The 16,910-nt window shown below is 33.0% G+C and overlaps 1 protein-coding gene and 1 long non-coding RNA gene across 2 annotated transcripts in view; one reads left to right on the top strand and one right to left on the bottom strand.

The window, feature by feature from the left end:
* The window catches only part of LOC130647246 (uncharacterized), a 53,487-nt gene that overhangs the window by 22,096 nt on the left and 14,481 nt on the right, over positions 1–16,910 (top strand). Inside the window, exon 2 of the mRNA XM_057453034.1 lies at positions 15,974–16,015. Coding sequence (XP_057309017.1) covers positions 16,007–16,015 — 9 coding nt within the window. The 5' untranslated portion in view covers positions 15,974–16,006. The remainder of the gene's footprint in view (positions 1–15,973; positions 16,016–16,910) is intronic.
* LOC130647273 (uncharacterized) lies at positions 12,068–14,404 on the bottom strand. Its single transcript, XR_008982835.1, has 2 exons — positions 13,820–14,404; positions 12,068–12,935 (listed from the first exon to the last, which is right to left on the bottom strand). It is a non-coding gene; the product is annotated as an uncharacterized LOC130647273 (long non-coding RNA).

The raw sequence follows: 16,910 nt of genomic DNA, 5'->3' as shown, positions 1-16,910 counted from the left end.
ACAAGGCAAGGCCTTTAAAGCTATATCTATAGCTAGCTATTTTACACTAGTAGCTAGCTAGCATTCAATTCATTACTTTAATAATATACTTCAAATACTGTCCCATGTTTTCTTAAGAGATGGAATCTCTGCTTAAATATTTTTCTGACTAAAAGCCAAAAATTTTTGTGGCCTGTTAGGGCCTGCTACAAATAGCTTTTGTCATGGTTCGGGATAGAAAATTTCTGCAAAGTGTGACAAATATTTTTTGTTGTCGGCCCTTTAATTCCCTCTAAAATATCTGCATGACCATTTTGTGTGTCAATTTACATGCATATATATATTATATTTTGTTGTTCAGATGGATGAGAAAGCTGTGTATCAATCTACGTCAAAAGATTTAGAACAGCTAGGCCTTACCGAGAAGGGCCATATTATTTGTTTAAAAGTGTTTGTTATGACGATACCTCAGACCATTGATCTTGTTGATAGTGATGAAAAGAAACGAATATTAGGGAGAACTGTCAAAGAGAGTGGTGTAGATCGGGTATTCAAAAAACCCAAACCAGAAATAACTACAAACAAGTTGGTTCATATTGGTTGGAAGCATCGCCCAAGAAGATCTGAAATTTATATGCAAGTCAGACGTAACACAGGTGGTGGTGTGCGGTGCATAACAATGAATCTCTCAGACACATTATTGAATATTCAGGAAGAAGCTGTTGCGTTATTCCTTTCCAAAGGAGTTTCCCAAAAATTTGGACAAATTACCAATTTAAATCTTGATATTGTTGCGTTTGTATCTGCTCACAAAGGAAAAAGTGGGCATGACTTCATGCAACATTATATATATATATATATATATATATATATATATATATATATATATATATATATATATATATATATATATATATATATATATATATATATATATATATATATATATATATATATATATATATATATATATATATATATATATATATATATATATATATATATATATATATATATATATATGTCTATAAGTAGGTTAGGGTGACATGCTTTACCTTAAACACGCACATTTGGGGGACGTGAAATTAAAGGGGACATATTCGTGTCCCCTTTGATTTTCGGGCATATTTTGAACAAAGTAAGGACTATTTTCAACTGTTTATATATGACTAAAATATTCTCCATCTAGCATGCTTTAGAGTCCTGCAGTTAGTTTATTGATATATTTTTTTCTAACGGAATCATTGACCTTCAAAAATTTGGAGTATATATTTGTTGAGCGTGGTAAATGAAGTTTAAGGTGACATTTGATTTTTTTAAATAAATAGAAAATTTCAATGAATTTTGAAAATGTCTTATATATTCTATGAAGCCCTCATGTAAGTTCAGTGTTTGATGTGACATCGATATACCTGCTTTAACTTGGTATTCATTTAAATCAATTTACATTTTATATATTAATTTTCAAGGTGATAAAGCTAGAATTCCTTCATTATTTGACTTGGACTATGTCATTTACCGATATATCGTTATAATATATCGTTATAAATAATAAAAACAGGATCTGACATTGAGATCATTTTTTAAAATTTTTGTCCCCTTTTTATGCATATCTTACATATAAATCGTGTCCCTTAATTGTGAAAAGCATTCATAAAACGCAAATATATCCATAAATTGAAATGCCAGAAAATTGATTATTTATAGTGCCATTAAGGTAAAAAATAACTTCACACATACAAAAGAGCCCTACAGAAGTGTTATAAACGCAGCTACACATGGTAAACATCAAATCAAATGTGCTAATTAAGCCAGTCAACGGACCAAGAATTGCGCCATATATGAATCAGTGAACAACAACTGGATGTATGGTCATAATGTAGGTGTTTTAAAAACTTTAGACGAAGATTGCAGGTAGTTAACTAGTTACGTGAAATTCTCCTATTCATAGATTTCAAATACTGGTAAAAGATGTTGGTAACGACTTAGCGTAAATTTCTCATATTCATAGATTTCAAATACTGGAAAAAGATGTTGGTAAGGACTTAGCGTCAAATCCTGACGTTAAAAACACATTCGTGAAGCCATAAAGGACACAGGTCGCAAAGAGAAAAATGCGTCGTGACTATGTGCAGTCACATTCGAGGTTGGGATTTCTGGTAAATGTCGGCGCATGTGAAACAAAATTTAAATAGTTTTCTTTACACTAGCCGCATATAATTTTTTTTAAATAGATGTTTTAGCAACTCTAAACATAAAGAATATGCAGATTATTGCACGGGATCGCGCATGGTGTTTGTAGCTAGCGATGTTGATTTCAAAGTGCGAACAAAAATGACTGTTTTTACTGAAACCACCTGTCATTTGTCAACGTTGTTATGGGTCGCTCACTATTTACACAATAGTATATAGTCAGCTACTAACATAACCACGGACCTTAGTGTACATAAACACCCCAGTATATAGAGAGACTTCGTCTTATGAAGAGGCACATTTAGCTAGTTGATACTTGTTGTTATCTGTGTCTTTTAATTCTTTAAATATCTAGCAACATATAGCCGCTCGACCATAACTGGATATAACAAACTTCAGATACTCATATTGATATAAAAAACATTAGAAAAGGTTTTTTCACCTGTACAAGCGATAACAGAAATTCTGTGTTCAGCAGGGTCGTCGTAAACTCTGTAAAACGTCCTGCTGGATCGCGATCCCCCTTAAATGCTCAAAACAGCTTAAAATTAAGTCATATCTAATCTGCTAAGTTGGTACATGGAAGCACAACCAAGAATTAGCAATAAAATTTGTTTTTTCTCAACATTTAGTATTTATTTTTTCACAGACAGTACACATTTCCATTTTATAATTGTTCTTGACCTGAGTCTCAATTTTCTTAACAAAATGCCTGAATATAGGCTGAATTTTTCTTAATCATTTCTTAAATTTTATCACTCTATTTACTTTTTGTTGAGATTTTCATTATTAACAGAAGAAAAAAGACTTATTTTGTTATTTTTAAGATAAAACTTTGTTTAGTATATGTGTATTTAATTACTGATAAAAAGAAACTTGATTCTGTTTTGTTTTTTACAATTATGATGACTGTAAATTGCAGTTTAAAACGCTGAGGCTGGCGGTTTTCTCAAAATTTTATAAAGATTTTGAGGTTTTTGGGGATAGTTTCTTAAAAAAACACGTGAATATAACTAGTGACAGGAAATATATCACATCATAATTCAATTTACGTTTTATTTTAGTTCTTATAATATATACATCTTCATCGTAAAAAAATCTTTCTCCAGTACTTTGATCGGCGGAGTTTCTTCAGTGTAGTCTTTAGAAGATAATAAAATCCAAATTTTTTTCGTTGTAATGGAGCTAAAAAGTATAAAAATCCTTCTTGAATATATACGGCAAATGTTGCAGAATTTTGTTAATAGAGGTGTAAAATCAGAGATCAAAACAAGCACAGTTGTTTGTTAATTTAGTCACGGTTGATTCCTATGGTATTGGTTTTAAACCCACAAGCTTCATTTTTATAAAACTTAAACCAGTAAGGATAGCTTAAAGCAAAATTATTTTTAATAGGCATGGGATAGAAAAATAAAAAACCCCGAGCTTTGTGCTTATTTAAAATGGTAACATCCTTTATTGCTAAACAAATGTAAAAGATTTTGCATAAATGATATAGCGCAAGCTTTATCATTTATATCATATACTTATAACAGAATTTTATAATGAAAATAACTAGTAACGTTGAAAATAAAATGTGTGCACTAATTCTGCAAAATAGAAATAAGTCAAAAAATAAATTGTGTGCCCCATTTCTGTTAAATAGGAAAAAAAGATGCAGCCCTATTCATAACAGAGTTGCACAGAGATAATAACCAGCAACGTTTGATAAGTCAAAAAATAAATTGTGTGCCCCATTTCTATTAAATAGAAAAAAAAAGTGCAGCCCTATTCATAACAGAGTTGCACAGAAATAATAACCAGCAACGTTTTATAAGTCAAAGAATAAATTGTGTGCCCCATTTCTGTTAAATAGGAAAAAAAGATGCAGCCCTATTCACAAACAGAGTTGCACAGAGATAATAACCAGCAACGTTTTATAAGTCAAAAAATAAATTGTGTGCCCCATTTCTGTTAAATAGAAAAAAAAAGGTCAGCCCTATTCATAACAGATAGATAGATAGATAGATAGATGTGCATATTTTACATGGCTAGCCTCACAAATATCGAGGGATATACCCTGTCTATTATTTCCAGGAGGGGCCATGGCGTAGATGGAGAGTCCTAGAGTATTTAATGCTCATTTTGAGCTAAGCAGACCAATTAGAGCCCGCGCTCTGATAGACAATCCCAGCAACATCCAACGGCCCACACAGTGTGCCATCTTCCCAATTTCCCTCACATGGCTTGGGTTAACCCGGGGCTATGGTAACATTCACTCGCCCATGTTGAATCGCTGTCAAGAGGAATCGAACCCCGGTCTCCCGCACAGAGTACGAGAGCTGAAACCACTAATCTACGGCGCCACAAAGAGTTGCACAGTGATAATAACCGGCAACGTTTTATGAGTGAAAAAATAAATTGTGTGCCCCATTTCTGTTAAATAGGAAAAAAAGATGCAGCCCTATTCATAACAGAGTTGCACAGAAATAATAACCAGTAACGTTTTATAAGTCAAAAAATAAATTGTGTGCCCCATTTCTGTTAAATAGAAAAAAAAGATGCAGCCCTATTCATAACAACAGAGTTGCACAGAGATATTAACCAGCAACGTTATATAAGTCAAAAAATAAATTGTGTGCCCCATTTCTGTTAAATAAGAAAAAAAGATGCAGCCCTATTCATAACAGAGTTGCACAGAGATATTAACCAGCAACGTTTTATAAGTCAAAAAATAAATTGTGTGCCCCATTTCTGTTATATAGAAAAAAAAAGGTGCAGCCCTATTCATAACAGAGTTGCACAGAAATAATAACCAGCAACGTTTTATAAGTCAAAGAATAAATTGTGTGCCCCATTTCTGTTAAATAGGAAAAAAAGATGCAGCCCTATTCACAAACAGAGTTGCACAGAGATAATAACCAGCAACGTTTTATAAGTCAAAGAATAAATTGTGTGCCCCATTTCTGTTAAATAGGAAAAAAAGATGCAGCCCTATTCACAAACAGAGTTGCACAGAGATAATAACCAGCAACGTTTTATAAGTCAAAAAATCAATTGTGTGCCCCATTTCTGTTAAATAGGAAAAAAAGATGCAGCCCTATTCAAAACAGAGCTGCGCAGAGATAACAACCAGCAAGGTTTTATAAGTCAAAAAATCAATTGTGTGCCCCATTTCTGTTAAATAGGAAAAAAAGATGCAGCCCTATTCACAAACACAGTTGCACAGAGATAAGAACCAGCAACGTTTTATAAGTCAAAAAATAAATTGTGTGCCCCATTTCTGTTAAATACAAAAGAAAGATGCAGCCCTATTCATAACAGAGTTGCACAGAGATATTAACCAGCAACGTTTTATAATTCAAAAAATCAATTGTGTGCCCCATTTCTGTTAAATAGGAAAAAAAGATGCAGCCCTATTCATAACAGAGTTGCGCAGAGATAATAACCAGCAACGTTTTATAAGTCAAAAAATAAATTATGTGCCCCATTTCTGTTAAATAGGAAAAAAAGATGCAGCCCTATTCATAACAGAGTTGCGCAGAGATAATAACCAGCAACGTTTTATAAGTCAAAAAATAAATTGTGTGCCCCATTTCTGTTAAATAGGAAAAAAAGATGCAGCCCTATTCACAAACAGAGTTGCACAGAGATAATAACCAGCAACGTTTTATAAGTCAAAAAATCAATTGTGTGCCCCATTTCTGTTAAATAGGAAAAAAAGATGCAGCCCTATTCAAAACAGAGCTGCGCAGAGATAACAACCAGCAAGGTTTTATAAGTCAAAAAATCAATTGTGTGCCCCATTTCTGTTAAATAGGAAAAAAAGATGCAGCCCTATTCACAAACACAGTTGCACAGAGATAAGAACCAGCAACGTTTTATAAGTCAAAAAATCAATTGTGTGCCCCATTTCTGTTAAATACAAAAGAAAGATGCAGCCCTATTCATAACAGAGTTGCACAGAGATATTAACCAGCAACGTTTTATAATTCAAAAAATCAATTGTGTGCCCCATTTCTGTTAAATAGGAAAAAAAGATGCAGCCCTATTCATAACAGAGTTGCGTAGAGATAATAACCAGCAACGTTTTATAAGTCAAAAAATAAATTATGTGCCCCATTTCTGTTAAATAGAAAAAAAAGATGCAGCCCTATTCATAACAGAGTTGCACAGAGATAATAACCAGCAACGTTTTATAAGTCAAAAAATAAATTGTGTGCCCCATTTCTGTTAAATAGAAAAAAAAGATGCAGCCCTATTCATAACAGAGTTGCACAGAGATAATAACCAGCAACGTTTTATAAGTCAAAGAATAAATTGTGTGCCCCATTTCTGTTAAATAGGAAAAAAAGATGCAGCCCTATTCACAAACAGAGTTGCACAGAGATAATAACCAGCAACGTTTTATAAGTCAAAGAATAAATTGTGTGCCCCATTTCTGTTAAATAGGAAAAAAAGATGCAGCCCTATTCACAAACAGAGTTGCACAGAGATAATAACCAGCAACGTTTTATAAGTCAAAAAATCAATTGTGTGCCCCATTTCTGTTAAGTAGGAAAAAAAGATGCAGCCCTATTCAAAACAGAGCTGCGCAGAGATAACAACCAGCAAGGTTTTATAAGTCAAAAAATCAATTGTGTGCCCCATTTCTGTTAAATAGGAAAAAAAGATGCAGCCCTATTCACAAACACAGTTGCACAGAGATAATAACCAGCAACGTTTTATAAGTCAAAAAATCAATTGTGTGCCCCATTTCTGTTAAATACAAAAGAAAGATGCAGCCCTATTCATAACAGAGTTGCACAGAGATATTAACCAGCAACGTTTTATAATTCAAAAAATCAATTGTGTGCCCCATTTCTGTTAAATAGGAAAAAAAGATGCAGCCCTATTCATAACAGAGTTGCGCAGAGATAATAACCAGCAACGTTTTATAAGTCAAAAAATAAATTATGTGCCCCATTTCTGTTAAATAGAAAAGAAAGATGCAGCCATATTCATAACAGAGTTGCACAGAGATAATAACCAGCAACGTTTTATAAGTCAAAAAATAAATTGTGTGCCCCATTTCTGTTAAATAGAAAAAAAAGATGCAGCCCTATTCATAACAGAGTTGCACAGAAATAATAACCAGTAACGTTTTATAAGTCAAAAAATAAATTGTGTGCCCCATTTCTGTTAAATAGAAAAAAAAAAGGTGCAGCCCTATTCATAACAGAGTTGCACAGAAATAATAACCAGCAACGTTTTATAAGTCAAAGAATAAATTGTGTGCCCCATTTCTGTTAAATAGGAAAAAAAGATGCAGCCCTATTCACAAACAGAGTTGCACAGAAATAATAACCAGCAATGTTTTATAAGTCAAAAAATCAATTGTGTGCCCCATTTCTGTTAAATAAAAAAGAAAGATGCAGCCCTATTCATAACAGAGTTGCACAGAGATATTAACCAGCAACGTTTTATAATTCAAAAAATAAATTGTGTGCCCCATTTCTGTTAAATAGGAAAAAAAGATGCAGCCCTATTCATAACAGAGTTGCGTAGAGATAATAACCAGCAACGTTTTATAAGTCAAAAAATAAATTGTGTGCCCCATTTCTGTTAAATAGGAAAAAAAGATGCAGCCCTATTCATAACAGAGTGGCGCAGAGATAATAACCAGCAACGTTTTATAAGTCAAAAAATAAATTGTGTGCCCCATTTCTGTTAAATAGAAAAGAAAGATGCAGCCCTATTCATAACAGAGTTGCGCAGAGATAATAACCAGCAACGTTTTATAAGTCAAAAAATAAATTATGTGCCCCATTTCTGTTAAATAGAAAAGAAAGATGCAGCCCTATTCATAACAGAGTTGCACAGAGATAATAACCAGCAACGTTTTATAAGTCAAAAAATAAATTGTGTGCCCCATTTCTGTTAAATAGAAAAAAAAGATGCAGCCCTATTCATAACAGAGTTGCACAGAAATAATAACCAGTAACGTTTTATAAGTCAAAAAATAAATTGTGTGCCCCATTTCTGTTAAATAGAAAAAAAAAAGGTGCAGCCCTATTCATAACAGAGTTGCACAGAAATAATAACCAGCAACGTTTTATAAGTCAAAGAATAAATTGTGTGCCCCATTTCTGTTAAATAGGAAAAAAAGATGCAGCCCTATTCACAAACAGAGTTGCACAGAAATAATAACCAGCAATGTTTTATAAGTCAAAAAATCAATTGTGTGCCCCATTTCTGTTAAATAAAAAAGAAAGATGCAGCCCTATTCATAACAGAGTTGCACAGAGATATTAACCAGCAACGTTTTATAATTCAAAAAATAAATTGTGTGCCCCATTTCTGTTAAATAGGAAAAAAAGATGCAGCCCTATTCATAACAGAGTTGCGTAGAGATAATAACCAGCAACGTTTTATAAGTCAAAAAATAAATTGTGTGCCCCATTTCTGTTAAATAGGAAAAAAAGATGCAGCCCTATTCATAACAGAGTTGCGCAGAGATAATAACCAGCAACGTTTTATAAGTCAAAAAATCAATTGTGTGCCCCATTTCTGTTAAATAGGAAAAAAAATGCAGCCCTATTCATAACAGAGTTGCGCAGAGATAATAACCAGCAACGTTTTATAAGTCAAAAAATAAATTGTGTGCCCCATTTCTGTTAAATAGAAAAAAAAGATGCAGCCCTATTCATAACAGAGTTGCACAGAGATATTAACCAGCAACGTTTTATAATTCAAAAAATAAATTGTGTGCCCCATTTCTGTTAAATAGGAAAAAAAGATGCAGCCCTATTCATAACAGAGTTGCGTAGAGATAATAACCAGCAACGTTTTATAAGTCAAAAAATAAATTGTGTGCCCCATTTCTGTTAAATAGGAAAAAAAATGCAGCCCTATTCATAACAACAGAGTTGCACAGAGATATTAACCAGCAACGTTATAAAGGTCAAAAAAGAAATTGTGTGCCCCATTTCTGTTAAATAAAAAAAAAAAAGGTGCAGCACTATTCATAACAGAGTTGCACAGAAATAATAACCAGCAACGTTTTTATAAGTCAAAAAATAAATTGTGTGCACCATTTGTGCAAAATATAAAAATAGATGCAGGCTTATTCACAACAGGGTTGCACAAATCAAAATACCCTGTAACGTTTCAAGTCAAAAAATAAGTTGTGTGCCCTATTTCTGCAAAATAGAAAAATTGAATCAACCTTATTTATAGCGCAGTTGCACAAATCAAAATAGCCTGCAATGTTTTAGGTCAAAATATAAACTGTGTGACACATTTCTGTAAAAATAGAAAAATCAATGCAGTCTTATTTAACGCAGTGGAACAAATCAAGATAACCTGATGTTTCAAGTCAAAAAATAGAATGTATGCTCCATTTATGCAAAATAGAAAAATGGTGCATTTTTATCCTATTTATATAATATTTACTTATCTTACTTACTTAGTTATTACTTATTCTATTTTTATACTTTTATTTTTATATTTTTTATTTCATTCTATTTATATAATTTTAGATATTTTAGCATCATCAACGAAGTCAATGCATCATCTAGAGACTCTTGAAGCTTTGATTATTAACGATATACGTCCTAAGTTAAACACTAAGAATGAATACAAAAGCCATACTTTAGTAATAAAATTTTAATTATTTTGATTTATACGGATAGTGTCTCATGGGAGACTTGTCAATTGTTTAATTTTCTTTTCTCTTGTACATTTGAATTTTTACTCGGTTGTTGATAAATTTTTTTTACTGTAGAAAGGAGTGATACGCAATTTACATTTTTTTATATAACGGATTTTAATCTTGTTTTTATATATTTTAAACCTGAAGATGATTTTAGAAGATCGAAATATATTGTCAATACAAAATTAAATTGGTCAATGTTGGTTCTATACTCGTATAATTCTTATTGTAAACCCAGGTGCGCATTGAAATTAAGATGTATGTTTTAACACAAAAAAGAATGTGTGCCCAATTTCTGAAAAAATAGAAATATTGATACAGCCTTTATTCATAACGCAGCTACACAAGTCAAAATAATCTGCAACGTTTAAGTAAAAAAAAAAATATAATGTGTGCCCCATTTCTGTAAAAACAGAAAAATTGATACTGCCTTTTATAACGCAGTTGAACAACTCAAAATAACCTGTAACGTTTAAGTCAAAAAATATGTTGTGTGCCCCATTTCTACAAAATAGAAAAATGTTGTATTCTTATTCTTCATCCAGTTGCACATTGAAATTAATCTATAACGATTCAACACAAAAAATAGAATGTGTGCCCCATTTCTGTAAAAACAGAAAAATTGATACTGCCTATTTATAACACATTTGCACAAATCAAAATAACCTGTAATGTTACAAGTCAAAAAATATGTTGTGTGCCCCGTTTCTACAAAAATAGAAAAAAAAACAATATATTCTTATTTATGCTGCAGTTGCACAAATCAAAACAAGCTGTAATGTTTTAAGTCAAAAAATAAATTGTGTGGCCCATTTCTACAAAATAGGAAAATCGATACAGCCTTATTTATAACACCGTTGTTCAAATAAAAATAACCTGTAACGTTTAAGTTAAAAAATACAATGTGTGCTCCATTTCTGCAAAATAGAAACATCGATGCAATATGATTTGTAACACAGTTGATCAAATCAAAACAACCTCTAGCATTTTAAGTCAAAAAATAGAATACGTATGCTTCAGTAATGCAAAATAAAAAAATTGATACGGCCTTATTTATAATGCATCTGCAAAAGTCAAAATAACCAGTAACGTTTAAAGTCCAGTATCCACACACGCAAAACGTTCCACGGACCGAACCGGATAACGATAAAAATCTGTTCTGTTTCGTTCCGTTCTGTTCCAGTACGTTAAAGACCGAATATTAATTTCTACGTTGCTACGACAATAATAACAACATAATATGGATAAAAAACATGTGCTTGCTTCTGCCGGTCGTTTCTTGATGTCACTTGGCTATATTTTGTAGCTTGGTATTGGTCAAAAATGCTAGTCGCTTCGCGGACCAGAAAAAAAGTTAAAAACATTTCAACTGTCTTCTAGCTTCTCGGACTGCACAATTTTCCGTTTCGATTGCGTAATGAGCTAACAATGTGCATGGGCAAAGCTTTGTTTTTGTTTGATCCGGTCCGGTCCGCGGAACGTTTTCCGTGTGTGAATCTTGGCCTTAAGTCAAAAAATATATGTGCCCCATTTCTGCAAAAATAGAAAAATCAATATAACAGCCCACAGTGGCACAAATCAAAATAACCTGTAATGTTTCAAGTCAAAAAATAAATTGTGTGCCCTGTTTCTACAAAGTAGAAAAATGGTGTATATATACTTATTCTAAATCCAATTGCACATTGAAATTAATCTGGAACGTTTCAACACTACATATAAATTGTGTGCCCTATTTCTGCAAAATAGAAATTTGATGCAGTCCATTTATAATTATACAACCTACATTTTTAAAGGTCGTACTACCTCGCCAGGCACGGATGTAGGCAATTTTTTTACTATGTCAAAGCGTAAAAAAAAAACAAAAAAAACACTGCTTCGGGTCTTTGCGTGTTTTACGCAACCAATGCGTATATAAGTGTTTTAATTTGTAAGGCCTCAGGTATGACAGAATAGGAATATTTTCGCAATCGCTTCTGCACCGCAATAAATAAGACTGTTTCCCCCAATGTCAGGGCTCGTCAGCATGCCTGTAGGACAAACGAAAAACATATTGAAAATATAGCTTGTTAAGTCCAACATGGACAGTCATACTGCCGCTCCAGAAACCAGGTACTGTCGGCCGGAGTCATGCCGAGCCCGGTAGGCAAGAAAAGAAACATAGAGAAGCAAAGAGAGGGGCTCTGTCATCTGCACGCACAGGAATTCAATGATAAGACTTAAACGCTAAGAATAAGTGTATTTATCCTTAAAAAATATTATTATCATTACAGCTACCTGTTTTGTTACTACCATACAACAGTGTATGGTCAGTGTTTTACAAAAAATCCTTGCAAAAATATTATCATTACAGCTACCCTGTTTTGTTACAATTTGTATATAACTTATGTGTGAAAAATTTAACAAAAGGAAGGTATGGATTAATCATGTCATTATAGCAATCACAATCGCAATCATCAATGGAGAAAAGAAAAAAACTTAGTTGCTCCTTGACCCAGGTACTGTCAGCGAAGTTACTGAGCCCGGGGAACATTTTGAAATCAAGCAGGTTTGTCATCACCAAAAAAAAGGGGAGAGTATTTCTTATTATATAATTATTTACGACACTACTACTATTACTTTTTACTATTTATTACCAATATTTTATTATAACCTTACTATTGAATTAATTCACTTAAATTTTGATGAGAGAGCGCATCTTACTTAAAAATAAACTCCAGCACCAACATTGGAATAGTTGTTGTCCGTTTGAAATATTCTGAAATGTTATCAGCAGGAATGTTGGACCTCTTTCTTTGACGGCCACAAGTCCCAGATTTTGCAGGAGTAACACACTTTTTGAGCTAAAAATATAGCTTTCTAACACCAAATGTCATGGTAAGCATCAACCGATTTCGGGTAGCTATGGCAGCACTTTTTAAGGCATCAATCATATGAATTCCTTCAAAGACGTCAATGGACTTGTTCTGAAGCATAATACAAGAAGCCCTGGGGGCTCTAAGAATTTCCGCTCGCTACCAAAATATTTGATGACAACCTGCTAATTCGTTGTGTTATCGTGCCAGACATTCGAAGAGGTTTGGTGCATTAAGCTCTGAAGATAAAGCACACATGTGACATTATATCTTAAACAAACGCAAACAAAACGAAACGTGTCATAATAAACTCACATTTTAAAAGAAATTGCTAACAAAATTACAGCCTATCATTCATAGTTAAAAGTCTTGCGCTTGAAACGTTTATGGTCTTAAACAGCATTTAGTTGACAAAAAATCAAAATTTTGATGTGACCATCATTTTCAGCATACTTTTTTTCTGTGCCAAATTTTGTTTATAATAAAGTAGTTATAATTTTTGGACCAATTTTGGCCTAAAATGACATTTAGGTGACAAAAATCAAAATTATTATGTCACCATTATGTTTAGCACACTTTTTTGTTAACTGTGCCAAATTTTGTCGAAAACAAATACCGATTTTGGCCTGAAACGTCATTTAGATGACTTCCAAGTAGTTAGGGAGCTTGGGTAAGAAGTTTGAATCTGTGACGGAGGAACGTGAAATTCCAGGGTCGATTTTTTCTTAAAAAATGCTCCGAAAGAAAAAACGACGGTTTTAAAGAATTTCCTACGCCTGCGGGCACGGAAATTCAATAAAGAATAATATTTGCCTGTCATACATAAGTGGGCCTGCCCACGAGGGTGCCGATAAGCCGCATACGCCGTAAAAAGTGCGGGCGTTTTCGGGCGAGTTCGGCGTTTTAAAAAAAATTCAGGTCTTTGCCCGAAAAAACCCGCATAGTCCCGAACAATGCCCGAGAAAAAAAAAAGATTCACCATAAATGACTCTCGAAGAATTATTTAAAAAGTATAAAAATTAAAATGAACTAACTATATGGAAGCTAAGTTCTTAAAAGAAATGTTTTTTATGGTTTTTGATAAGATTTACTTGATAAATAACTTATATATAAACTTTATTACCTCCTTTCTCTTCAAGCGTGTTCTTTCAATTGTCGTCCGCCATGTTTATGTTACAAGGTGTTGCATTTCGGGAATGTTTCGAGCGAGTTCAGGAAAGTGCAGGCGGTTTCGGCGGACAACCGTCAATTTAATTCGAAAAGTCGCCCGAACTCGCCCTTATATATGCGGGCGTTTGCGGCTTATCGGCACCTTTGCCCCGATTATGTTCATTCTATAATAAGTGAGAAATAATATTAGACTGTCGTACACAATCTGGCCTGACCTGATTATGTTCCTTTTATAAGTGCCAAATAATATTTTTTGAGTAATAAGCCGGCCTGTCCTGATTATGTTGCCCTGATTATGTATTTCCTGCCCTGTTTTTAACCAGGGCAAGCTACTTAATCAGGCTGGATATGTTCTGCCTGGATAATGTTCATTATCCAGGCAGAACAGCTATATGGCTAAAACCTTTACACTCCATTTTTATGAAACAACTGTCTACATAAAGTTTGTTTACAAAATTCAACTTGCTCAGTCTATAAGAAATTTAAAAAACATTAACAAAAATAACTGAACAAGTAAGACAACAAATTAAAATGATCTAATTACCCAAGATTATAAACCCCTTAACATACACAGGCGTAACTAGGAACTAAAAACTTAAAAATTTAAAGTATATAGATTCTCTGACCATGTCCTTTCGAGGGCAAAACAAAGTGTAATCTATTGTAACCATATACCTTTTCATAATTTCTCCAGGCACCGCTGAATTTAGCGTAACTATGTTCGCCATTTATATATAAAGGCAACCAAAAACTGTTGACCAATAGCGTAGCAGTATTGACCAACATTACGTCATATATTGGATGCGGGAAAGTTCTTCGCGCTTTGAGCCGCCAAAGTTTCTTGTGTTTTTATTTTCTGTTTCTTACTTTCTTTGTTTTCTTTTATTTTCTTGTGAATTTGACTAAAACTAACTTCACTGTGATAGCTAGCTAGCATAGCTGAGTGTAAAAACAGTTTTTCTTATTTGACGCCTTATTATTCTTTTGGTCAAGGTCATAGCTTTCAATTTCAGTTTGCACACATCAACAGCTTTTACTACTGTATATTGTCATGGTTGAAATATGGTTGTTTGAATTGCACAAAATACTGGAACCTTAATGTGTGTGTGTTTTCTGGTCCAAATTTGCATTTTTGCACAGAATCATGCACATATTCTTGTGCACTTAATGCTCATCTGTCATTGCTTGATGTCAGACATTAGAAACCAGCTTGATACAGCAAGCTTACATTTATTGACTCACCACAAAAAATATAACCTTCCCTTGAAGTGAGAATAGTATTACAATTTTAACTATATGTCTATTGATCAAATTGGATCAAATACAGCGTTTTCGAAAACAATATCATCAAACTATCTTGCTAATTTCCCAATGATACTGTTCTGCCCAATCTTGAAACGGCCCCCGTCTTAGCCAAATCTGGCCTGGTCAATTCAACAGTACTGGCAAATTCGTTTTTGATGTACATACCCCAAATATATTTTTATGTGCCTGAGAATGTTTGTAGGGTCTTGCAAACAACAGAGCTTGTGTGTCACATCCATGGTCTCCTGCCTAATCTTTTGACGAACTGGGCATTTTTATGTCCAAATATTGGGCAGTCTCCTAAGATTGGGCAGAACAATACTATCACAGTATATCTGAATTATGTTTTCCGTCAAATTTAAGCAAATCTTGTTTTGATTGATAAATTAATGTTGTCATAAATTATTTGATTTTCTGAATTGGTAGTTTGTGGGATGCTCAGATATAGTAACGATGTTTTACTACAATAAAAAAGTATATGTTTTGCTTAATTTTTTAAACAAATGTATAGTCTTTTCCTTGCAAAATTAGGAGTTTCTTTAAATACAGTAAACTCTCCTGAATCTCTTTCGGTAAGTTGCACCCCGCTGTGTATTCCTGACCCACTCACACATTTAATTAATCATTTTGTAAATTATTGTGGTTGGTTCTATTCAGCTGAGACATGATTGCCGCAACTACAAACACCCTGAAATATCTATGTATATATATGTTAAAAAAAGTTGATTATGGTAATAGGTTTTCATGTGAAACAGAACAATATATTATGGTCTATGTTTAGCATATTTAAATCTTTGTTACTAGGTAAATTGACAATAAATAAAAGTTTGCATCAATGTCAAAAGTAAGTTTTTTTTCTTGTAGAAAAAAGTACTTAATCCTACTATGGGCTAAATTTCACCATGCAAATGATGGTGGTGAAGAATTCAATAGAATAATTATTCGATTATAATTAATAAATTATAAGTAATACTTAACAGGCCTAATATAAACGTACTATATTTTGACTTGTATTTGGCATAAAATCACTTTGTCTTTATACTACCATATATTTACATATATATTATATATTTAACGTGGCCATATTTCTTTTTAAAGTGATGAGAAAACGTCTCTATGAAGCTTGAAAGTTGTATTTATTTTTCAAATGATGAGAAAATGTCTCTACAAAGCTTTAACGTGGCCATATTCCTTTTTTAAGTTACAAGAAAACATTTTGTATCATGTTATAAAAAAGTTTGTATGGACTTCGTTTGTACTTTTTACTTTAAACAAAGCACTTAATATTGTTTTCGTTTAGCATAACGAAGTATATAATGTACTTTGTATCGTTTGTTTTATGACACAAAAAAACATACAAACATTTTAAGACAAAACAAAACAGGTAGCAATGATTTTTGTGTGAAGTTTATTTTACAAAAACACACATTTAATACCCACAATGAGTTAACTTTTCTAATATGTCAGGCCAGAGCCAGAAAAAGCACCCGCTAAAAAATTACCAGTGCTATATGGAGTGCAAAAAATCGCACTTGTAAGCAAAATTTACAAGTGCAATGTGAATATTAGCCAGTGTGAATCACACCTAACTATTTTTTTTTACCACAACGTTTCGTTATTTAAGATGTATAAAAATGATTTTGCAGACTGCCTCATATTAGGTGCGCGATCGCGCGCATGCACCTTGGCACGGTCCTAAAATGTGTTAGACAAGTGAATAATAACTCGCATAAAATACG

The sequence above is a fragment of the Hydractinia symbiolongicarpus genome, chromosome 1 (genome assembly GCF_029227915.1).
Source record: "Hydractinia symbiolongicarpus strain clone_291-10 chromosome 1, HSymV2.1, whole genome shotgun sequence".
In the NCBI taxonomy this organism is placed as follows: Eukaryota; Metazoa; Cnidaria; class Hydrozoa; order Anthoathecata; family Hydractiniidae; genus Hydractinia; species Hydractinia symbiolongicarpus.
This window is presented reverse-complemented; position numbering and strand designations above follow the sequence as displayed.